The sequence below is a fragment of the Dendropsophus ebraccatus genome, chromosome 1 (genome assembly GCF_027789765.1).
Source record: "Dendropsophus ebraccatus isolate aDenEbr1 chromosome 1, aDenEbr1.pat, whole genome shotgun sequence".
In the NCBI taxonomy this organism is placed as follows: domain Eukaryota; kingdom Metazoa; phylum Chordata; class Amphibia; order Anura; family Hylidae; genus Dendropsophus; species Dendropsophus ebraccatus.
In genome coordinates, this window is record NC_091454.1 from 98,921,667 (window position 1) to 98,947,646 (window position 25,980).

The 25,980-nt window shown below is 43.2% G+C and overlaps 1 protein-coding gene across 1 annotated transcript in view; it reads left to right on the plus strand.

Annotated features, from left to right (window-relative positions):
- The window catches only part of ADAMTS20 (ADAM metallopeptidase with thrombospondin type 1 motif 20), a 140,126-nt gene that overhangs the window by 7,078 nt on the left and 107,068 nt on the right, over positions 1–25,980 (plus strand). Inside the window, exons 2-3 of the mRNA XM_069975985.1 lie at positions 10,648–11,006; positions 20,208–20,373. Coding sequence (XP_069832086.1) covers positions 10,648–11,006; positions 20,208–20,373 — 525 coding nt within the window. The remainder of the gene's footprint in view (positions 1–10,647; positions 11,007–20,207; positions 20,374–25,980) is intronic.

The following is a 25,980-nucleotide window of genomic DNA, read 5'->3' on the forward strand; positions in this document are numbered from 1 at the left end:
ATGCGCTTTGTCTTATTTTCAGGGGATGTCTTATTTTTCCATAAAGAATTCACAAAAAGAAACAAAAAAATATTAACATTTATTATACTGTATACTGTACAGTAGTTGTCATCACAAACCAGCATAACCAGACATAACCCCGGTGGCGGCGGGGGTCTTACGTTGAGGGGATGCCTTATTTTCAGGTGGGTGCCTTATTTTAGGCTATCGTGTGAATCCTCTATTATGCCTTATTTTCAGAGTATGTCTTATTTTCGGGGAAATAGGGTAGGTGCTGTGATCAGCCTGATCACAGCACCTATAGAGCAAAAAAAAGGGGAGAATCTTCCCTCTTTTCCCCTCGGGGCTTTTCGGAAGCGATCTACAGATCTACATTGCAATGTAATGTGTCTGTAATCGGGCAAATAAATAGTGATGTCCCCTTAGTGGGACAGTAAAATAAAGTACAATAGTAAATATAAAACACACAAATAAAAAAATAAATACAAAACACTGAAAATCCCCATAACCCCCAATACAGTAATAAATGTGGAAAAAAAAAGTACACATATTTAGGATGTGTGCCAGATTGTGGCACTTAAAGAGGACCTGTCATCCCCGGTGACGGGGTGACAGGCTCCTGACCCCCCGTTAGAGCCCCCTATACTCACGTGATCCCGCCGGGTCCCGCTTCTGGAGATGGTCGGGTCACGGAGATATCGGCGCCTGAAGCCCGGCGCGCGCGCTCCTCAGATGAGTCCAACACTCATAGAGAATGACAGGAGAGTCCAGCGCTCCGTCAGTCTCTATGAGCGTTGGACTCATCTGAGGAGCGCACGCGCCGGGCTGCAGCGGCTGAGATCTCCGTGACCCGACCATCTCCAGAAGCGGGACCCGGTGGGATCAGGTGAGTATAGGGGGCTCTAACGGGGGGTCGGGAGCCTGTCACCCCGGCACGGGGGGTGACAGGTTCCCTTTAAGCCGCTTGGCTCTGCCACCTTTACATGAGGCTGAGAAATAAAGAAATGTTGGAAATAAGTCTCCAGGGAATGTACAGGAAATGTCCTCTGTATAGTTTTTTTGTAGTTGCTGCATACAATCAGTTTTCATGGCAAGACAGAGTTCAGTGGCGTAGGGTATGAGAGGAAAGCAGAGCTTAGAGCTACCATCAGTGCAGTAGAGTTGTGTGTTACTAGAGATATTGTGTGATATCTATAGAGTCTCACTGTATCTCGAGCCATTAGCCCTTGGCTGTAGTGCCTTCTCACTGTTTTATTGCTCTGCCATGTCAGTCACTTCACTGTACTACAACTCCTCTGCCAGTCACCATTGTACTACTACTCCTTTCAATCACCTTACTGCACAATTACTCCTGTTTCGGTCACCAGTGTACTACTACCCCTGTTGTGTCTCAGTACCTGTTTTCCAGCTGCTATTCATCAACAAGTTTTTATAAGACTATAGACCATCCTTGGTAGCCCTATGGGATACTGTAAGTCTACCTGTAAAATTTTCCTTTTATATTTTATTGCATTCAACGCACACAGGAAACAGTAGGGTAAGGGTTAAAGGGGATACTCTGGTGATAATAATTTTCTTTCAAATCAACTGTTGTATGTCCTGCAGGAAAAGGTGTATTCTTTCCAATCTGACACAGTGCTCTTTGCTGCCACCTCTGTCCGTATCAGGAACTGTCCAAAGCAGGAGAAGTTTTCTATGGAGATTTGCTACTGCTTTATATAGTTCCTGTCAGGGATAGAGGTGTCAGCAGAGAGTACTGTCTCAGACTGGACAGACAGCCCTTTCTGCAGGACATACAGCAGCTGAAAAGTACTGAAATACTCCAGTTTTTAAATAAAAGTAAATTTCAAATCAGTATAACTTTCTCATACTAGTTCATTAGAAAGAAAACAGGTTTTGCTGGAGTACCCCTTTAATGTTTGCATATTCTGTGCAACAGGTTAATGATGCCTTGGTAACAAGACTTGCCTACATTGTTTCTCATAGAAACGTGTTAGGTACTGTGGAAGGAGTCCCTAATCTAACCCCCATTAGCCCAAAAGGGGTGGACCTAAACTAGACATTGTTAGGCCTGATTCCCACAATCCGTTTATTTACAGGCAGTGTTCAATAGAATTGATAATCGGAACTCTCAGCATCACACAGCCACTTGTCTGTTTCAATACAGTACCCTAAAGATTTAGGCTATGTTCACACTACGTAAAAGTACGGCCTTTGTTGCCGATGGCAGCAATGGCCGTACTTTTGGCTCGGTGGAACAATGCCTTACTTTCAATGGGATCCTGGCCGGAGCGTACACACATCGTATGCGCTCCGGCCGGGATCCTGTACGGGGCCGCAAATAACTGACATGTCAGTTTTCTTCGGCCACAATTCAATGAATTGCGGCCGTAGGAAACCCTGTCAGTTCACACTATGAAGCGAGCGGCTCGGGCCACTCGCTCCATAGTGTGCAGGGGGAAGCTTTGATGCGGGCACGCACTGATGCGCCCGCATCAGCTCTGCGGCCGGACAGATCATCCAGCCGGTACTTAAGTACCGGCCACGATGATCCGGGCAGAGGCCGGGTCACGGAACGTCCGGATGTTCACGTTGTGTGAACATAGCCTTAAACTGTTTTGGCATCATAATGGTACATGGTGCTGGGAGTCCCAATAATCCATTCCCATTGTAAACTGTCTTTATATATGGACTGTGCACAGAATGTGCCCAAGTCAGCAACATGTGTGCATCTCCCAGCTCTGCTCCTGCTGGCTATATTACCAAACTGTCTAGGTCTGGCTTCAGCCAGAGTAACATCTCCTACATCTGTTCTTGCGAGGCACACCTATACCTAACCCTACAAATTACTATTCCTAAGTAAAATCTTAACCTGAACCTGCTCAAGTTTCAAACTGCTACAAGAGCGTTACTGTTTTATTTCAGTCCACACTGTGAGGAGAAGAGTTTTCAGGGATTTTGTCCCACTCCTTCATACAGATCTTCTTCAGATGATGTTTCAGGTTTTGGGGCTGTTGCTGGGCAACATTGAGTTTCAGCCTCTCCCTCCAAAGGTTTTCTATTGGGTTCGGGTCTGGAGACTGTTTAAGCCACTACAGGACCTTGAAATGCTTCTTATAGAGCCACTCCTTAGTTGCCCTGGCTGTGTGTTCCAGTTCATTCTCATTCTGGAAGACCAATTGAATTCTCTTATGGTCCTTTTACAGGGAACGATTTATTGTTCAAATTTGCACGATAACGATCAAATTCGAACGATAATCGTACGTGTAAACGCAGCGAACGATCAAACGACAAGCGATTAATCGTTCATTTTGATCTTTCAACATGTTCACAAATCATCGTTGATCGTTCGCAAAAAATTCGCAGATCGTTCAGTGTAAACAGTCTTTCAACGATTTCACCTATGTGTGAGATAGGCTTAAACGATCGGAAAACGACTAAACGCTGATCATTATAAAAAAAAATCGTTCATTCAAAATCGTTAATCGTGCGATCGGGCGAATTATGATCCGTGTAAAAGTACCATTACTGAGGGAAGGTCATCCTGCTGTGAGTATATAAGTGGCATCCCCCTTAACCCCCCGCGGCCTGGTGCACACATTACTGGGTTTGCGTTCCTGCTTGGCTCCCGGCATCTGGACATCCTGCTCAGCCAAACGGTGTGCTGCCCCACCGCAGCCACTGATTGCTTGAGCGGGACGTCCAGACACCTTGTGCCCCTGAAGCAAGCCGGAGCTTAAACCCTGTAATGTGTGCACCGGGCTGTGGGGGGTTAAGCGGGATGCCACTTACATACTCACAGCGTGAAATCAGCTGCAATTCCATTACGTGTGAACCCACCATAAATATGTAATTGTGGAGTGACTTTTAAATCATTTAAAAAAAAAAAAAAAGAAGTCGCATTTGTTAAATTAGACAAGGCACTGAAAATGTACATACCAATAGAACTATTCTGAGGACAGACTTGAGAGGTTTAAACTTTAGAAAAGTTCTATGTCAAAAGATAAATGTAAATTGATAAAAATTTTCCCGTATAATTTTTTGCTGTCAAGCCACCAAACTTTTCATCTGCCATGGATTGTTCTTGAGTAGCTTCTTCTAAATTCATGGTTTCCCTAATGGTGTGTTTACACTGAGAGGATTGCTAACTCTCTTTTCAGCCTTTAAAATATATGATTTTCTTTGCACGCCCCACTGGATCTCGAATTTCTTGCAGTGCAGGAGACCTCACCTCAGCCCTACAAGTATAAGTTGATTATTTGAGATGGTGATACCCCTTTAACAATTTTATAGGAGACTTCCTACGACAGCCGCAGTTATAGCTATATAATGTAAAGCTAATTGTATTGGTGGCCGCGGCTGTACTTTACATTGTAGTCAATGGTTAATTGATTTGCGGGCCCACCCAACAGTGCCTGCAATTCAGTTGTAAAAAAATAATGTTCCTGCAGCCAATACAGCAATATCGGTTGCAGAAACGCGCTATGCAACGGACGGTGTTATACGTTGTGTGGGCATAGCCTAAAACTGTCTTTGCTGTCCCTAATCAATCACAGCAAAGCCTTTATTTGTAAAGCCGCTTTGGCAGATTTGCTTTGATTGGATACAAGGGGTAACAAAACTGGTTTATTATTAGACCAATTCGATAAATCTGCCCAACATGTAAGGAATGATTTGGAATATCTCATAGTAGTATTGAAAAATGTTATTTGTTACGTACCCATCATAACTTTCCTAAATGCTTGCATTTCTTTGCTTGTGAAAAATACATATAGCAGTTTTAATTCTGTAGAATAGTAGAATAGGACTTTTTCGATAATGAATAAAAAAAAAACATATTTGGTATTACCGCATGTGTGACTGTCCAAACTTTTGAATGTTTCATTCCTGAATGAACATGTCTATGCTCCTGTAGGACTGCATTATAGTCACCCTACATACAATCATAGAATAATTTGAATTGTCCCATTTTTCCTTGCAGTGCCAGACAGGATATATACATGCAGTACTATATATATATATATATATATATATATATATATATATATATATATATACACAAACACACACACACACACGTGCAGTGCCAGACAGGATATATACATGCAGTACCAGGCGGGATATAGATATATATATACACGTGCAGTACCAGTATACATGTGAAGTGCCAGACAGGATATATACTGTACATGCAGTACCGGGCTGGATCTATCTATCTACATATACACACATGTGCAGTGCCAGACAGGATATATAGTGCAGTACCAGGCTGTTATCCATTCACAGTATGGCGCTATTGTTCAGGTCTGGTATGGTGGTATTATCTAGTCACAGTATGGCTGTATTGTTTAGGTCTGGTATGGTGTTATTATCCAGTCACAGTATGGTGGTATTGGTCAGGTCTGGTGTGGCGGTGTTATCCAGTCACAGTATGGTGGTATTATCCAGTCACAGTGTGGTGGTATCAGGTCTGGTATGGCGGTGTTATCCAGTCACAGTATGGTGGTATTGGTCAGGTCTGGTATGGATGTGTTATACAGTCACAGTATGGTGGTATTGGTGAGGTCTGGTATGGCAGTGTTATCCAGTCACCGTATGGTGGTATTGGTCAGGTCTGGTATGGTGGTGTTATCCAGTCACTGTATGGTGGTATTGGTCAGGTCTGTTGTGGCGGTGTTATCCAGTCACAGTATGGCGGTACTGGTCAGGTCTGGTATGGATGTGTTATACAGTCACAGTATGGCGGTATTGTTCAGGTCTGATATGGCGGTGTTATCCAGTCACTGTATGGTGGTATTGGTCAGGTCTGGTATGGCAGTGTTATCCAGTCACAGTATGGTGGTATTGGTCAGGTCTGGTATGGTGGTGTTATCCAGTCACTGTATGATGGTATTGGTCAGGTCTGGTGTGGCAGTGTTATCCAGTCACATTATGGTGGTATTGGTCAGGTCTGGTATGGATGTGTTCTACAGTCACAGTATGGCGGTATTGTTCAGGTCTGGTATGGTGGTATTATACAGTCACAGTATGGCGGAATTGTTCATTAGGTCTGGTATGGCTGTATATGTTAAATGTGCATTGTCTGAAGCTTTTACCTACCAATCCTATGGCGAGAATCGCTACAGACAATATGCAGATCATTTAATGTGCAAACTTGTTTATGTATTTTAAGCATTTAAAAACCATGCAGAAAAAGAAAGATTCAGCTAATGTATGTGGCCGAAACCACACGCCCATTTCTTCCCTAGTAGCCGGGAAGTGTGTGTGTGTGTGTGTGTGGGGGGGGGGGGCCTTGGAAAGTTCACTATGGGGCCCAGCCATTTCTAGTTACGCCCCTGGATGGTAGAACAGCATGTCTGGTAAAACCTGCATGGGGACTTGGACCACTGGAGTCTAATAGGGTGGACAAAATATCTAATACAGTTGCTTGCAACATTTAAGCCTTAATTCTGACACATTTACATCAGTAAATCTGCCCAATGTCCTTATTTTTTAATTATAATAATAATATTTATAATAATAATATTTATTTGTATAGCACCAACAAATTCCGCAGTGCTTTTTTTATACACAGTAAAGAGGTTACAATTACATATGATAAAATTAAATTAGAATAAATAAAAATATATCATAAATAGGAGACCTGCTCGCAAGAGCGCACAGACTACGAACTGAGGGTGACAGAGACACAAGTGCTTTATTTGCCCCTGGTCCAGCCATTGTACATAGAAGGAGCTCGATAAGCCAGTTTCACGCCAATGTCTTGTTAAAGGTAAAACATATAAAGTTCATGGAACTGTCGAAGATATAGTAGAAAGTGAGGAGACAACAAAAGGGGGAACAAGATTAGGGAATGTCATAAGTGCGCCTGAAGAGATGAGTCTTCAGAGCATGCTTGAAACTGTGGGTGCTAGAAATAAGTCTGAGGTCTTTTGCTAGGGCATTCCAGAGAACTGGTGCAGCACAAGAGAATTCTTGGAGGTGGGAGTGGGAGGTTGTCATTATGGAAGATGTAAGTGTGAGATCATTAGAAGAGCGTAGAGAAGGATGATAGGTGGAGATGAGGGAGGAGATGTATGGAGATGCAGAGTTATGGAGAGCTTTATGTGTGAGGGTAAGGAGTTTTACCTGAATTCTAGACTTAAAGGAGAAGTCAGGCGAAAATTTTTATTAAAGTATTGTATTGCCCCCCTCCCCTCCAAATTTATACAGATTACCAATATACACTTATTATGGGAAATGCACCTAAAGTGCTTTTTTTCCCTGCACTTTCTTCTTCATCTAGGCTTCACTTCCTGGATAAAATGGTAATGTCATGACCCGACTCCCAGAGCTGTGCGGGCTGTGGCTGCTGGAGAGGATGACGGCAGAGGGACACTGGGGACACAGGGCACTGGAGGGACACTGAGCATCCCTCTGCCATCATCTTCTCCAGCAGCCACAGCCCGCACAGCTCTGGGAGTCGGGTCGTGACATTACCATTTTATCCAGGAAGTGAAGCCTTGATGTATTAGTAAGTGCAGGGAAAAAGGCACTTTATAAGAATTTCCCGTAATAAGTGTATATTGGGAATTTGTATTGTATTGGGAAATTTTGGGGGGCAATGCAATACTTTAGTAAAATTTTTTCCCAGACTTCTCCTTTAATAGGTAACCTGTGCAGTGACTGACTCAGGGGGGAGACTTCAGTGTAATGGCTGCAGAGGAAGATGAGCCTGGCTGGAGAGACTGGAGAGCTTAGAGAAAGGAAGACCAATTAGTAGGGAGTTACAGTAGTCAAGATTAGGGCGACAGTAAGGGTACTATTACACGGAACGATAATCGCCTGATCGTTGATATAGGTTTGAATCTATAATTGTTGGGCGCCGACCGCGTGTCGCTACGTGTAATAGCGGTGCGCGGCCTGTGGCTGACGATATACATTACCTATCCAGGCAGCAGGGCTCCTCTTGCGGTCTTCTCCCTGGGTCACGCGCGCTCCAACTTTAGAGTGGCCTGTCTGAGCTGACAGGCCGCTCAGCCAATCACTGGCTGGGACCGCCGCAGCCGGTGATGGGCTGAGTGGCCTGTCAGCTGAGACAGGCCGCTCTGAAGCTGGAGTGCGCGAGACTCGGGGAGAAGACCGCAAGAGGAGCCCTGCAGCCTGGACAGTTAATGTATAAAGTTAAACAAGGGCTGCAAGGGCATCGGTAATGATGTCCCTGCAGCCCTTGTTAAACGATAATCGGGCCGTATAATAGGCCCAGTTTACAGTTATTATCGGGCCTTCATCGGCCCGTGTAATAACACCCTAAAAGTCTGAGCTGTGTCAGTGGTGAGAAATGGTCGGATTCTGGAGATGTTTAAAGTGTTGGTGACAGGAGCGTGCAAGAGCTTGGATATAGGGAGTAAAAGATAGATCTGAGTCTAGCATAACCCCCAAACATCGAGCTTGATGCTTAGGAGTAGAGATGAGCGAACCTTGAGCATGCTCGAGTCCATCCGAACCCGAACTTTCGGCATTTTATTAGCGGTGGCTGCTGAACTTGGATAAAGCCCTAAGGCTATGTGGAAAACATGTATATAGTCATTGGCTGTATTCATGTTTTCCAGACAACCTTAGAGCTTTATCCAACTTAAGCAGCTCCCGCTAATCAAATGCCGAACGATCGGGTTCAGATGGACTCGATCCCTAACCCGGTTCGCTCATCTCTACTCAGGAGTTATGCTAGTACTACAGACTGATAGTGTGATGTCGAGTTTGGGTTGGTTAGAGGGAGGGAATACAAGAAGTTCAGTTTTAGAAAGGTTGAGTTTGAGAACTAGAGAGATCATAGTGTTAGAGAGAGTGGATAGACAGTCTCTAGTATTTAGCAGGAAGGCAGGGGTGATGTCACAATAGGGGCTGTATAGAGGGAGAAGAGGAGGGGACCCAGGACTGATCCCTGGGGAACTCCAACAGTAAGAGATAAGGGAGAAGAAGTAGAGCCAGAGAAGGTTACGATGAAGGAGTGGTCAGAGAGGTAGGAAGAGAACCAAGAGAGAATGGAGTCCTTGAGGCTAAGGGAGCAGAGCATGTGGAGGAGGAGCTGGTAGTCAACAGTGTCAAACGCTGCTGAAAGATCCAGTGGGATCAGGAGACCAGTTTGATCCTTGGTGAGAGCAGTTTCAGTTGAGTGAGGGGATCGAAAACCATACTGTAGTGGGTCAAAAAGAGAGTTATCGGCGAGATAGCGAGTTAGGCGAAAATAGACGTTCTAGGAGTTTAGAGATGAAGGAGAGATTGGAGACAGGTCGATAGTTGGCTGGACAGGATGGGTCTAGAGAAGGATTTTACAGTAACAGGGTTATTACAGAATGTTTGAAGGAGGAAGGAAAGATCCCAGAGGAGAGGGAGAAATTGAATATTTTAGTGAGATGAGTTGGGACAGCGGGATAGAGGAGCTGGAGGAGGTGTAAGGGAATAGGGTCAAATAGGGTCATTATTAAATAACTCTTTTGCAAATACTGTAATGAACTCTTCACATAACTTCCTGGACATATTAGGAATAAGAGAACCTTTTTTATTTGTCAGATCACTTTTCAGAACACCGTATTATGACCTCTGCTGAACTTCCTCTGGAAGGTGCTCAGTGCTTGGTGTCTGTTGCTGACACCTTTGCTAATACCACATCTGAACAGTGGAAAATACTGACATGACCTCAGCATTTATTTCATACATATAGTGGTGAAGGTTTTAAATACTAATGTGATAGAATATATGAGAACTATATGAGAAAAGATTTATAATAAAATAGTGCATGGTTGGTTTAACAGTACTGCAATTGTAAATAAAAGAAATGCAATGGCACTAGGAATCATGTGCAGCATACTTTGGAGTTGTAGGTGGCCTATGATGTGTCTGTACAGCACCGTATTAGATCTGAGTGAGCACAGTTTAAGTCCATATCTGATGTATGGGGTTGTAAAGTCCTGAAATTACTTTCAAGAAGGAAGACTGTGTATCAATTCCATCATAACAAGAATATTTGGAGCAAGTGAAGTATCATTAATCATAATGTCAACCATATTATGCCAACTAGGTTGGAGAAATGGAGAATGTCCAACCTAATGTCACAGTTGATTTATCCACAGCTTCAGGTTTATATTACATTGTGATGACAACTGTGTCAATAAAGGTGTATCAGTTTGTGGGTACTACCTCCACCTACAGTATATACAACAATGTATGCTGATGTGCATGGATAACAGCAAATAACATATAAAATCAAAAGCACCATGCGTTAAATAATGCACATTATCATAGTGTATCAAATAAAGTAATACCCTTTATGACAAACAATTAGAAATATTTCTCCCTGAAGAAAGGCAAGTTTTTACCATTTATATGAAACCAACAGGCACAAAAACAGAAAACATACAGCCCTAGGGAGTTGTGGAAAACCTGCATACAGCCATATGCTATATCCTTGTATTCCTGGTAGCCCTAGGGCTGCATCCAATTTTTCCAGGCAGTGGGATTCAAATGCTGGTTTGGCCAAGCCCGAAGGTTTAAAAAGTTTGCGTAACACTAATGTTGCAGTTAAACAGTGTAACACAGCTGCGTTTTCTGAATGTTTGTACACATCACTGTATGAGGTCATTTCAAATTCACTCTGTTGTTTTGCAGCAAGTTTTGTGAAAACTCTTTCATCATATGAGATTGTCGTACCATCTCGAGTAGACAGTTTTGGACAAGTGCTCCCTCCCAATCAACACTTCAGAAGAAAGAAAAGGAGCCTAGAGCCTCAAATATTACACCCTGTTGTAAACAGGACCTATTATTATCACATTGCTGCCTATGGCCAGCTCTTCCATTTTAACCTTACCAATGATGCAAGCTTTATTGCGGATTCTTACAATGTTATCCATATTGGAAACCAAAGCCATACTCAACTCGACTTCTCAGACCTCAAACATTGTTTCTACAGTGGGCATGTCAATGGTCTGGAGACACATGCAGCTATCTTAAGTCTTTGTGGCGGCATGGTAAGTTTATGAAAATATATCTGCTTGTCTTTATTTTACTTTGCTGGAAAAGATTATTGTCTCTGATTAAACCGTGTAAATATGAAGTGTTCACAGCAACCAATAACAGCTCCGCTTTCATTTTACCAGAGCTGAAAACTGAGCTGTGATTGGTTATTGGATTGCTATGAGCAGGTTACACAAGTTTCTATTTTACATACTTCTCGGCCTTTCTCTTTTTGTTCAGTCATGAGGCTTTTTTGTGCATTCTAAACCTGTGGAACATAGCCATGGATATGTCTACATTCCTCTTATAAATGACTAGCTGAAATTACATTCTGACTGTCTAAATATACCTAACCCCTTTGACTCTTTTTTTTGTCAGAAATAGGACAGGATGTTGACATAAGAGTGAGGAGAAAGATTCCTATGGCAAAATTAGGGAATACACGTATTTTACGGCGTATAAGACGACTTTTTAACACCGAAAAATCTTCTTAGAATTCTTATATACCGAGTATGGTCACTGCATACGGTGGGGGATCTAAAAAATGTCCGCATCCCCACCGTATGGGGCAACCACTATAAAAAACAAACAATTCTACTCACCTGTGACCTGTTCCCGACAGCCACGCGTCTCTAGTCCCGAATGGCAGAGGCTTCTCCCAAAGCTCTTCCGGCAGCCGAGCGTCTCCGAGCTTCTCCCGGGGACCTCCGGCGCAGGCAGTGTGCGTCACACTGCCTGCATTGGGAACAGGACAGGAGATGCGCGGCTGCTGGGAACGGGTCACAAGTTGATTGTTGTTTTTTCCTTTATCTAAATTTGTCAATGTCTGTGGGGTAACACTTGTAGACTCTGCATTGATCCCATTCATGCTTGTTCAGTAGTAGTGTAAGGTCTTGCAAACCATTTCACAGAATCGAAATTAAGCCATTATGTATTTTAAACGTGAAAATAGCTGGACTTTTTAAAAGACGTGTGTGAGGAGTGTGGAATATTGTTCCTTAAGATATATAGGGATTTATTAGCTGTACCAGTTCAGGCCTTCTCATTATGATGCATGCTCCGAAGGGGGCCAGCTCTCTATAGCCTTTCAGGTGTTAAATCTCTTACCCCTATAGTTCAACAGGCATCAGGATTTAGGGCTTTATTACACCAACAGATCATCTGACAGATTTTTTTTTTTAGCCAAAGCCAGGAACAAACTATAAACAGGAAACAGGTAATAAAGGAATAACCTGAGATTTCTCCTCTTTTCAAATCCATATACTATATACCGCTGATCGCCTGTTCCCAGTGCAAAAAAGCACTTTTTATCCCCTGTCACCATAAATCATTGGTGACAGGGGATAAAAAGTGATACAGTGTCGCCCGCCACCCCCCCTGTCACCCCCGTCCCCCAGTCACCCCCCCCCCTTCCCCATATACGTTACCTGATCCTGGAGCTCTGTCTTCCTCGGCGTCCAGGCTGATTCTGAAGTGCGCATGCGCTCCAGAATCAGTTATCTCGGAAAATTTAAAGTGACAGAGACCAATTTGGTCTCTGTCACTGAACTATGATTACTGTGATAGAAAATATCACAGTAATCATAGTAATATAGTGAAAATGAATGTATAAAGTACAAAAAGTGAAAAACATACAAAAAAATAAAACACACACTTTTTATTATAGTAATAATTGCAGTTTACTCCCAAATTACCCCTAACCCCCCCAGGTTGCCCGTAACCACCGCAAGTTGCCCATATCCGCCCCAGGTTACCCGTAATCACGCCAGATCGCACGTAATCACCGCACGTTGCCCATAACCACTGCACGTTGCCTATAACCACCGCACGCTGCCCATAACCACCGCACATTGCCCATAACCACCGCACATTGCCCATAACCACTGCAAGTTGCCCATAACCACCGCAAGTTGCCCATAACCACCGCACTTTGCCCATAACCACCGCACTTTGCCCATAACCACCGCACGTTGCCCATAACCACCGCACGTTGCCCATAACCACCGCACGTTGCCTATAACCACCGCACGTTGCCCATAACCATCGCACGTTGCCCATAACTACCGCACGTTGCCCATAACCACCGCACGTTGCCCATAACCACCGCACGTTGCCCATAACCACCGCACGTTGCCCATAACCACCGCACGTTGCCCATAACCACCGCACGTTGCCCATGACCACCGCACGTTGCCTATAACCACCGCACATTGCCCGTAACCACCGCACGTTGCCTGTAACCACCACATGTTGACCGTAACCACCCCGAATTGCCAGTGACCCCCCCCTCCAGATGGTCTGTAATCAGCCCCGATTGCCCGTAACCCCCCAGATTGCATGTGACCACCACACGTTGCCTCTAACCACCGCACGTTGCCTCTAACCACCGCACGTTGCCTCTAACCACCGCATGTTGCCTCTAACTCACACACGTTGCCAGTGACCCCCTCCAGATTGCCCATAACCACACCAGATTGCCGTTACCACCCAAAATTACATGTACCCACCCCTGATTACCTATAAGCACTTCAGTTTATCCGTAACCACCCCAGATTGTCTGTAACCACCCCATGTTGCCCGTAACCACACCAGATTGTCTGTAACCACCCCATGTTGCCCGTAACCACACCAGATTGTCTGTAACCACCCCATGTTGCCCGTAACCACCGCAGATTGTCTGTAACCCCCCCAGGTTGCCCCTAATCACACGTAATTCCCCCCAGATTGCCTCTGACCACCGCACGTTGCCCCCGACCACCACAGGTTGCCCCCAACCACCGCACGTTGCCTCCGACCACCCCAAATTGCCAGTGACCCTCTTCAGATTGCCCGTAACCATGCCAGATTGCCTGTAACCACCCCAAATTACAGGTACCCATCCCAGATTACCTATAAGCACTTCAGTTTATCCGTAACCACCCCACGTGGCCCGTTACCACCCCACGTTGCCCGTAACCACCCCAGATGGTCGTAACCACCCCAGGGTGCCCGTAACCACCTCAGGTTGCCTGTAACCACCCCAGGTTGCCCGTGACCACCCCAGGTTGCCCGTGACCACCCCACATTACCTGTAATCTCATTTTTTTTATTGTATTTTAGTAACTGCGCTATTCTAATAACTATTACTAGCTGCGGTTTTGCTCCAGCAAATTGGCGCTCCCTTCCTTCTGAGCCCTGCTGTGTGCCCATACAGTGGTTTATGCCCACGTATTGGGTACCGTTTTACTCAGAAGAAGCTGCGTTACAGATTTTGGGGTACGTTTTTTCTCCCATTCCTCGTGAAATTGAGAAATTTTAAACTAAACGAACATATTATTGGAAAAATTCAAGTTTTTCATTTTTACTGTCTTATTTTGAATACTTTCCTCTAATACCTGTGGGGTCAAACCGCTCACTGCACCCCAAGATGAGTTCTTTGAGGGGTGTACTTTCCTAAATGGGGTGACTTTTGTGGGGGTTCTATTCTGCTGACACTACAGGGGCGCTGCAAACGCACCTGGCGCTCAGAAACTTCTTCGGAAAAATCTGCACTGAAAATGCTAATTGGCGCTCCTTCCCTTTTGAGCCCCGCTGTGTGCCCATACAGTGGTTTATGCCCACATATGGGGTACCAATCTACTCAGGAGAACCTGCGTTACAGATTTTGGTATGCAGCTTCTCCCCTGTTCCTAGTGAAATTGAGAAATTTCAAACTAAACGAACATATTATTGGAAAAATTAGAGTTTTTCAATTTTACTGTCTTATTTTGAATACTTTCCTCTAATACCTGTGGGGTCAAAATGGTCACCACACTCCAAGATGAATTCTTTGAGGGGTGTACTTTCCAAAATGGGCTGACTTTAGGGGGGGTTCTATTCTGCGGACACTACAGGGGCTCTGCAAATGCACCTGGCGCTCAGAAACTACTTCAGCAAAATCTGAACTGACAATGCTAATTAGCGCTCCCTTCCTTCTGAGCCCGGCTGTGTGCCCATACAGTGGTTTATGCCCACATATGGGGTACCATTGTACTCAGGAGAACCTGCATTACAAATTTTGGGGTGCGGATTCTCTCATGTTCCTTGTGAAATTGAGAAATTTCAAACTAAACGAACATATTATTGGAAAAATTTGAGTTTTTCATTTTTACTGTCTAATTTTAAATACTTTCCTCTAATACCTGTGGGGTCAAAATGGTCACCACACCCCAAGATGAATTCTTTGAGGGGAGCACTTTCCAAAATGGGGTGACTTTTGGGGGGGTTCTCTTCTGCGGACACTACAGGGGCGCTGCAAACGCACCTGGCGCTCAGAAACTTCTTCAGCAAAATCTGCATTAAAAAAGCTAATTGGCGCTCCTTTTCTTCTGAGCCCCGCTGTGTGCCCATACAGTGGTTTATGCCCACATATGGGGTACCGTTGTATTCAGGAGAACCTGCGTTACAAATTTTGCAGTACTTTTTTTCTCTTGTTCCTCGTGAAATTGAGAAATTTCAAACTAAACGAACATATTATTGGAAAAATTTGTGTTTTTCATTTTTACTGTCTAATTTTGAATACTTACTCTAATACCTGTGGGGTCAAAATGCTCATCCTACCCAAAGATGAATTCTTTGAGGGGTGTACTTTCGAAAATGGGGTAAATTTTGGAAGGATTCTGTTCTGCGGACACTACAGGGGCTCTGCAAACGCACCTGGCGCTCAGAAATTTCTTCAGCAAAATCAGCATTAAAAAAGCTAATTGGCGCTCCTTCCCTTCTGAGTCCGGCTCTGTGCCCATACAGTGGTTTACGCCCACATATGGGGTACCATTGTATTCAGGAGAACCTGCGTTACAGATTTTGGCATGCTTTTTTCTCATGTTCCTTTTGAAAATGAGAAACTTTAATCTAAACGTATATATTATTTGAAAATTTTCATTTTCGATTTTTTTTTACGGCCTAATTGTGAATACTTTCCTCCAGCCCCTGTAGGGTTAAAATGCTCATTATAACCCTAGATTAATTCTTTAAGGTGAATGTAGAAAGGCAAATCAGCTCACCATGTGTGCAATAGTCAGTGGTGCTGGTCCTCAATTACGTCTGGAGCAGGTGGAAGGAAACAGAGATCCGGGCCATTTTCCGGTGGCAATAGGTAAAAAGTGGAAGTCCACAGCTCCAAGTAAAATGTAAAGTCTTTATTTAGAAATCCTCTTAAAATCCAAACATAACAATAAAAAACACGCCCCCCAAAAGGGAGGAGAAAAACATCACATGATGCTAACAGGTGTGTGCTAATAGTTGAATTAAACACATTTATACAACTTATATACAATATAAATATATACAAGAGTAAATTACAAATGCAAAAAAAAAAATTTACAAATGCAAAAAAAAAAAAGTGGTCTAATAAATGAAGGAGAGATCATTTCTGTAATTAAGACCCTGGGGAATGCGTGTACATAACCGCAAAATCCAAAACACCTCTCGCTTTCTCAGTGTGTGAACAAGGTCCCCACCTCTCAAGGGTGGACGGACTTGCTCGATAGCACACATGGACAGACTACTGCACACGCCCCCATGCACTTCAGGAAAATGCTTGGACAAACCAGACATAGACTTGCTGGATGTGCGAGTACGTACAGAAACCGCATCAGAAAGATGTTCAGCAAATCTGGTTTTTAGCTTACGTTTTGTGGAACCCACATATTGCAATCGACGTTGTCTACATTTCGCCAGATAGATCACAAAGGTAGAATTGCAATTGAGAAAGGATTTAATAGGGTAAAGACTCTAAATAAAGACTTTACATTTTACTTGGAGCTGTGGACTTCCACTTTTTACCAATTCTTTAAGGTGTCTATTTTCCTAAAAGGGGTCACTTATGGGGGTTTTCAGGATACCAGACTTCTAAATCCATTTAAAAAAAGAACTGGTCCCTAAAAAAATCAGTTCTGGAAACTTTCACAAAATGTGATAATTTGCTAATAAATTCCTAAGCCCCATAACACCCTAAAAAAATAAAATATGTTTCCCAAATTATGCCAGAATAAAGAGGACATATTGGTAATGTGATTTAGTAACTAATTTATGTGCTATGACTTCCTTTTTTAGAAGCAGAGAATTTCAGAAGTTCATAAAATGCAAAATTTCCAAATTTTTCATGATATTTTAATGTTTTTCACAAAAAACACACAAAGTAGTGACCAAATTTTGCCACTAATATAAAGTGCCATATGTGATGAAAACACAATCTCAGAATCGCTAGCATACATTAAAGCATCACTGAGCTATAAGCGCATAAATGAGACAGGTCAGATTTTGAAAAATGAGCCTGGTCATTAAGGACAAAACAGGCTGCGGAGGCAAGGGGTTAATTGTCTTATGCTGTGTTATGTTCTCTCCTTCCAGATGTATAAACTAGATGTGCCCTTTTAAGTTTCATTATAATCCTGTTTTTAACCCTTTGAGGACCAAGCCCCAGTAGACCGTGCAAATTTTCATTTTTGTGTTTTGTTTTTTCCTCCTCCCCTTCTAAGAGGTCTAGCACTTTAATTTTTCTATCTACAGGGCTATGTGGGGGCTTGTTTTCTACAGGAGTAGTTGTACTTTGTAATGGCATCTTTCATTCTACCATAACATGTATGGAACCCCAAAAATATAATTTATGAAGATATAAATCGGTGAAATCGTAAAAAAGAATGCAATATGGTAACTTTTGGGGGGTTTCTGTGTCTATGTAATGGACTATATGGTAACTTTTGGGGGGTACCTGTGTCTACATAATGCACTATAAGGTAAAAGTGATGTGATTTCATTATTCTACAGGTCAGCCCGAACACAACCATAGGCAGGTTTACACAGATTTTCTAATGTTATATAAATTTTTTTATTAAATCTTTTTTTTGCAATTAATTATTAATAAAGGGGCCCTATTGTGACGCTTATAACGGTGTTAGTTTTTCACCTATAGGGATGTATGGGGCATTATTTTTTGCGCCATGATCTCTAGTTTTTATTAATACAATATTTGTGTATCTCGGACATCTTGATCACTTTTTAATACTTTTTTTTAAAATATAATGTAACTAAAAATCGGTAATCCTGGCGCTTTTTTCCCTCTTTTCGTTCACGCCTGTGGCAGACTCAATGAGCAGAAAGCCGATTGGACCGCACGGAGGAAGGTAAGAGACCTCCGGTGGTCCGATACAGCAATCGGGACACCCGCAGTCACACAGTTGGCGTTTAGGGGGTTAATGACACGTAGCGCGATCGCTGCAGCCTGCTATTAACGTGAGGGCCGGGCTGCTCACTGCAGCCGGCCCCCACCTCCTATGAAGTGCACTCTGCTTCGGAGCACGCATCATAGCAAAGGACATACTGGTACGCCCAGGGTCGTCTGGGGATGAATCTTATTTCAGCTTGACCATGAACATAGGCATTTTTATCATCAGTCGTTTAGACTGCCTAGCTTTGTAAGCCAAAAATTGTCTCTTACCTGCCTGTGATAATATTAAGATTAAAGATGAGCGAACCGGACTATGTTCGGGTTCGTATGAACCTGAACTCTTGGCTTCTGATTCCCGCTGTCTGCCCGCTCCATGTAGAGGGTGGATACACCCTGAGGACCGCCTGGAAAAATGGGATACAGCCATAGCCATAGGCTGTATCCCAGTTTTCCAGGCGGTCCTCAGGCTGTTTCCACCCTCTCCACGGAACGGGCAGACAGCGAGAATCAGAAGCCGAGTGTTCAGGTTCATACGAACCCGAACCTCGGCCGGTTCGCTCATCCCTAATTAAGATGACCACAGAAAATGTCAGTTTTTTATGAGGCACAGTGGTAATAGTGAAAAACTGCAGGATTTCAAATTTTTTTGTTTCTGTTTTGTTGTTGTATTGTTGTTTCGAGCGCAGCTGATGTTAGGTGCACCATCCTGCTGATAGACTATGTTTGACACATCCTCCGCTATCTGTGTCATAAGACATTCCTTTAAAGTGAAACTATCAGCAGGTTAGATTTTTCTATGCCCCTATTGCGCATGAAATACTGAGGATGAAGGTAAGTTTCTTTTAACCCCTATGCTAATTATGCATATTGGTGCACTGGTGGTGAAGCCACAGCCCCCAGTGCACCGTTCCACCGATCCAGCCAGCCAGCCCACTCTGAGTGCGACTCATTCACTTCTAGGCCGCAGGCTTAAAACTGTCTGCGACCTAGAAGATTCTAACATGGGTGGCCCAAGTGGCAGTTAGGGCCACCCATATTCTAATCCACTGAAACTTCCTGCTGGACAGTTCAAGGAAAACTATTGATTACCTTGGCGAGCCAAAAATCTTTGCACCTTTGCATCCTTGGTCCGCAGGCCAGAGTTTGACATGCCTGTTCCAGAACTAGGGAAAAAAAGCAATGGATGCAGCATTCAATAAAACTTGAGAACTTTACTCCGAAGGTTTGAGGCGCCCTGAAATGTGCAGAGGTGTAGCTAGTGGAGTCTGAATGGTGTCTAACTGAATCTTAAACTTTTGTTGATTGCATATGGATGAATGTGGGTCTGGGCACACATAGGAGGCAGAGGTGAGCTGGCTGCTTTGTGCATACCTGTTCCAGGACTACATTCATACATGGTTGGAATCCTGTTCACTATGCCTTTTGAAGTTTTCAGGCAGCCGGGACTTTTTGCAAGGCATGCTGTTCAGTTTCTATGCAAAGCACATTTATCAAATTTATTCTAAAAGTTTCACAGTCCTGTCACAACAGCAAATTGCAACTCCTAAAAGGATTTTTCTTGTTTGGCTGTCGACATTCTATGTCACACCATCTAAGCACATTTCAAATCTTGAACCAGACTGCTACTGTTACTTCGATCCCTTTACAGTTTCACATCTCCTATATCATTTATCATGTTCTATACTTTTTGGACCATTTTTTTATTTTAAAAACCATAAAAAATCCAACATTGTTTTTAAACTGGCCATCACTTGTTTATCCATAGCTTTGCATGCTGCTATCACCTTGACATTACTAATGCTGACTATTAACAGCTTGAAAGGGATCATGCATGACTTTTCAGGGCAATCAGGGCACTTTCAATCCGGACCAGATGTATTCAGACAGAATCCATCAAATATTTGGCAATTTGCTCAACTTTGTTCATCATTCAAACTTTTGTCGCATAAGAAATATTTGGTGTTTAAGCATAACTGAAATTGTATTGTCAGTTTGATTCTAATAAAAGAAACTTCTTTTTTTTGCATAGATTGGCACTTTTAAAGCACATGATGGGGAATATTTTTTAGAACCACTGATCAAATATGATGATGAAGAACAAGGTGATGAGCACAGCAAGCCACATCTTCTCTACAAAAAACATCAAAAAACGGGGGATTCATCTGGAAAAGCAAATCCAAATTGTGATATATCAGGTACAGTCTCATTGGAGAATTACTATACAGTGGGTGATGATACAGCTGTTTTAAATACAGTGGTACTTCGGGTTTCGAACTTAATTGGTTCCGGAGGGCAGTTTGGGAGCCAAGCAGTGTCTTCCATAGGAAATAATGTAAATGTGTTTAAATGGTTCCAGCACCCACCAATAATTACCTAAAGTACCCATATAATTGAAAAGTGCCCAGTTTAATCACTACAGTACAGACCAGAACAGCACTATACTGTACAGGAAATTATACACAAGAAACATTCAACAAAACCAGCAATTATAGTCCAGTAGTCACTAACTCCTTATTTATGCTTTACTGTATAGAGCACCCTCACCCCCACCACAGCACTGTAACGGATGGGAGATGGTGGTGCACTGACTGTACTACTACGGTACTGTACTGTATATGCACTCCAGCAGTCTTATACAGTGCAGGATGGGAGATGGTGGTGCACTGACTGTACTACTACTGTACTGTATTTGCACTCCAGCAGTATTATGCAGTACTGTACAGGATGGGAGATGGTGGTGTACTGACTGTACTACTATTGTACTGTATACAGTATGCAATCCAGCAGTCTTATACAGTACAGGATGGGAAATAGTCGTGCACTTACTGTACCAGGGCTGTTTGTAGGGCATTTTGACAACAGGGCGAACCTTGATAAAAGCGCCCCCCCCCCAAGGATTTCAGGGGGGGGAGCCGGGGTTTGCTAGTAAGAAGCAGTGTGTGTAGAGTAGTGTTACCAAGCCTTTTTAACCCATAGAAGATACAAAAAAAAGACATTCAGTGACCCACAGGTGACGTCTTCTTTGATCTGAGGGGCACTTTCCTTTTCCTCTCCATATGGCCCAGGCCACCATGATGATTTCTTGCAGCTACAATTCATCTCTTCAGAACCTGCCAGACAAACATCTTAGGCTCTGCACTTATCCAGCATCTTCCTTACCTTATTCTCTCCCATAGGCTTGCAAACAGTAGTAATTATGCTTTTTAGGATCATGCACTGCAAAGTGAGTAGGTATGTGGGTTGCCCCCAGTGTGTAGGATCTCCTGCTGTGCCCCCCATATAGTTATAATGTCTCCTGCTGTGCCCCCATATAGTAATAATGCCTTCTGCTATGCCTTCTTTATAGGAATATTGCCCCCTGCTGTTCCCTCCATATAGTAATAATTTCCCTGCTGTGCCCTCTACATAGCATTAATACCCTTCTGCTGTGCCCCCATATAATAATACTGCTCCCTGCTATGCCCCAAATAGTAATAATGTCTCCTGCTGTCTCCCCATATAGAAATAATGTCTCCTGCTGTGCCCCCATATAGTAATAATGTCTCCTGTTAGCCCACCATATAGTAATAATGTCTCCTGCTGCCCCCCATATAGTAATAATGTCTCCTGCTGTGCCACCATATAGTAATAATGTCCCCTGCTGTGTCTCCTTATAGTTATAATGTCCCCTGTGCCCCATATAGTAATAATGTTCCCTGCTCTGCTGTGCCCCCAAATATAGTGAAATGCTCCCTGCTCTGCTGTGCACCCATAGTAATTATGCCTCCTTCACTGCAGTGCCTTTACAGTTATTGCCCCCTGCCCTGCCTCCATCCTGCTGTACCCCCATAGTAACCGCCCACTGTCCAGTTGTGCCCCCATAGTAACTGCCCCTGCCCTGCTGTTCACCCATAGTAACTGCCCCCTGTCCTTCTGTTCACCCATAGTGACTGCCCCCTGTCCTGCTGTACCCCCATAGTAAATGTTCCCTGCTTTGTTGTTCACCCACAGTAACTGCCCACTGTCATGCTGTGCCTCCATAGTAACTGCTTCCTGCCCTGCTGATCCCCTATAGTAACTGCCCCATCCTGCTGAGCCCCCATAGTAGCTGCCCCCTGTCCTCCTGTGCCCCCATAGTAACTGCCCCCTTCCCTGCTGTTCACCCATAGTAACTGTCCCCTGTCTTGCTGTTTCCCCATAGTAACTGCCCACTGTCATGTTTTGCCCCTAAAGTAACTACACCCTGTCCTGCTGAGCCCTAGTAAAGACTGCCCCCTGCCCTGCTTAGCCCCTAAAGTAACTGCCCCCTGTCCTGGTGTGCCCCTGTAGTTATAATGTACCCCTGTATTGCTCCAAAAAACAAAACAAAAAAATAATTATACTCACCTAATCCTGGCAGCATGGAGCAGGTCCCTCAAACTTCTTCCTACAGCCTGTCTGCCGCGGGAACAGACCTTCCAGCAGGCACGATGACGTCATGTCAGTGCGCCTACTGGAGGGAGAGGCCACGGGGGACTTGTACTCAGCTAGGTGCGAGGGCAGCGGTGTCGGCGCAGCGCAGAGCTGCGGGGGGTGGAGGAGAAAGAAGGGACAGTGCCGTGTAGTGCTGGGGTCAAATGTCGTTGTGGGGTGTGCTGTGCCATGCTGTGCGCGGGGGTGTCCTGTTCAGTGTGCAGGGGCGCTGCGTTTTCAAGCAGAGGGGTCAGCAATGCCCCCCTAGCTGTAGGTACCCAGGGCAGTTGCCCGACCCGCCTGCCAGCCACTAGAAATGGCCCTGTACTGGACTGTACATGCACTCCACCAGTCTTATACAGTACTGTACTGTATGTGAAGCCTCACCAGTGCTAAACTCACCAGGTACAACCCACCATCCACGCTCACAAAAACCTTCAGATACTAAGTACTTCAAGACTGGGTGCCCGAAAAGTGTTTGAGAACCAAAGCAAACTTTCCTTGAAAATACAGTTTGAGTTCCAAGCAGTTTGAGAACCGAGGTGCATATGGTACAATTATTTATTAATATTTTACATCACCATTGTTTACCAGTGCAATAATTTTATTTGTAAATGCAGTTTGGGACTGACTAATGTGTCCCTAAAGTGGACACAAAAGTATCATGTTTTTCAACATCATAGGTTTAAATGAAAGAAACCATATTATAAGACTTTTTTTTTTTTTTTGTAAAAGGGCACTGAAATAATAAGTTATACAAGAATGTAATGTATTTGTGTATTAGCTTATTGTGGAGCATTCCCTGATTTAAGTAATGACCACAATGCCCACAGAAGTTGAGTCATGCACAGATTTACTAAGATTGTCAGGTTTTCAAAATTAAACCTTTTGAGGTTTTAGTTTCTCATCCTGCTAGAGATATTACTGTATATGTCAGCAGACTGCTCTTAATGTATTTGGCTGTTTTTTCATGTTTGACTTTTTACATTTTGCCATTTTACACCAAACTACACCAATCACTGTGTGAAAAACCAATTTTGGTCAGCAAAGTACATAGTTGATTCCCCTAAAAACTGTAATAAACCGAGGCATCTGGTAAACAGAGGCATGATTGCACATAGCTGTTTAACATCTTTGTGTTGTGCATAAATGTATAGGGTCTTACTGTACTTCTGTATGCCTTCGACTTATCTATGTTAACCCAAAGACACATTACCAGATCATACTGCTCGGAAGCAGGGGACTCCATGTGGCACTGTGCAGCTGAATGCATGTTTTTTTCCCTATACTTTTACTAATAAACTAATAAACTTACTACATTAGATGAAGATAGTGATGGTCATGGTCTGAAAGGTACACATAATAGGAACATAGAAATACAAAAGATTGTTGGCAGAAAAAGGCCACTCAGTTCATCTAGTCTGCCCTTTCTTATTATCATAGGATATATATACTGTATACTTTATCCCAGGCATGTTTAAATTGTGTTATTGTACATTTACCTACCACATTTGCTGAAAGTTTGTTCCAAGCATCTACTACTCTTTCAGTAAAGTAATATTTTCTCATGTTGCTTCTGATTTTTCCCACAGCTAACCTATCACTGTGTCCTCTTGTTATAGAGTTTTATGTTACTATGAACAATGGCCATGGTTTCCATTGACTTTAACTCCTTCAGGACTGGGCTAATTTTAGTTTTTTCCTCCATGTGTTTAAAAAGCCATAGCAGTTTTTAACCTACAGACCCACATGAGCCCTTATTTTTTGCTCCTTTAATTGTACTTTATAATGAAAGACTTAATTTTTCCATAACGTATGCTGTGAAACCAGAAAAAAATATATGCACTGTAAAATTTTTTGGGGGGTTTCCTGTTTTTGCCATTCGCCCTATGTTAAAACTGACATGTTATGTATGTTCCTCAAGTCGGTACAATTACAACGATATGTAATTTATATGACTTTTATTTTATCTGACTGCTTTTAAAAAATTAAAACCTTTAAAAAAAAAACTAAATGTGTTTAAAATTGCTCTACTCCCAGCCTTATAACTCTTTTATGTTATGGTCTCTGGGGCTGTGTGAGGTGTCTTTTTTTGTGCCATGATCGGTTCTTTCTAACAGTACCTTGCTTGTGTATATGCGACTTTTTGATCACTTTTTATTACAATTTTTCTGGATTCGGTATTACAAAAAAATGTGCAATTTGCATTTTTTGCGTGCTTACGACGTTTACCGTGCAAGATTAGTATTGGGATAATTTACTAGTTGGGGCGATTGTTTAGATCATTGCTGTATTAGATCAGATCATTGCTGTATTAGTCTGGTCTGCAGCAGACCAGATCTACAGATTGCCGAGCTGGGATCAGCGTCCTGGCTGGCTCAGTAGACATCAGGGAAAGGGGGGAGATAATACATTTAAATGTGGCGGTTCAGATAGGGGCGGCCGTGCGGCCTCCCTCAGAACTGGCCCTCCCGCATCAGGACGTATAGTTACGTTCAGATGTGGGAAGGGGTTAATGCAACACATTTCACTATGAAAAGAATGGCTGTTATTTTCAATTGTGTCCTTTTTATAAAATATAAAGTCATGTGAACATAGCCTAAGTCAGTGAAAAATTGTTCTGAACTTAGACTAGACAGTAGTTGCAGGTGGAAAAAAATAAACTATTGTGTTCTCAAAGAAAATGAACAGAAAGATTAAGTATAGATTAAAGCACCCCTAGGTTCAGGGATGTGATGTCACTGGCGTTCAGCCAATCAGTGGCTGCAGCGGTGTCCTCAAACCCCTGATTGACGACATTAAGAAAGTGCATAACCGTATCGTGCATAAAAGAGTCCATCCTTCTACGCTGATGTGGCGCAGTTCATTCATCCCTGTCTACTTACATTTTGCATCTGTTCTAACTTTGACAGTATTGTTATATAATTCTGTCAATCCAAACTCAAAATGTGCACCAACTTATGTCGGGGTGTGGTGTGTCAGACTTTCAGGGAACGCCTCAAATCCCCTATACCATGAAACTTCCAGAAAAAATGTACTGACACAACTGTTGCAATTCTCTTCTTTTTCTTTTTATATTCAATATTTTTGCAGTTACAATAGTAAGATCATTCAATGCATAATCACACCCAAGTGCATCGGATACTCAAATGGACGCCGTCGTTGCTTCTGGTTGCTGTTGGAGTCCTTGTATCCTTTAGTAGGCAGAGACCTCCATGATGGTAAGGAGGCCAGATGGTGGCGTAGTAACACACGCGACGTTTCGGGGAGACCTTCCCCTTTCTCAAGCGTATATAATATAATTCTGAACAGCTTATGGGAACATATTTTTAGTTGCATTGCTATGCACAACACAGCTAGTTCACTTTTTT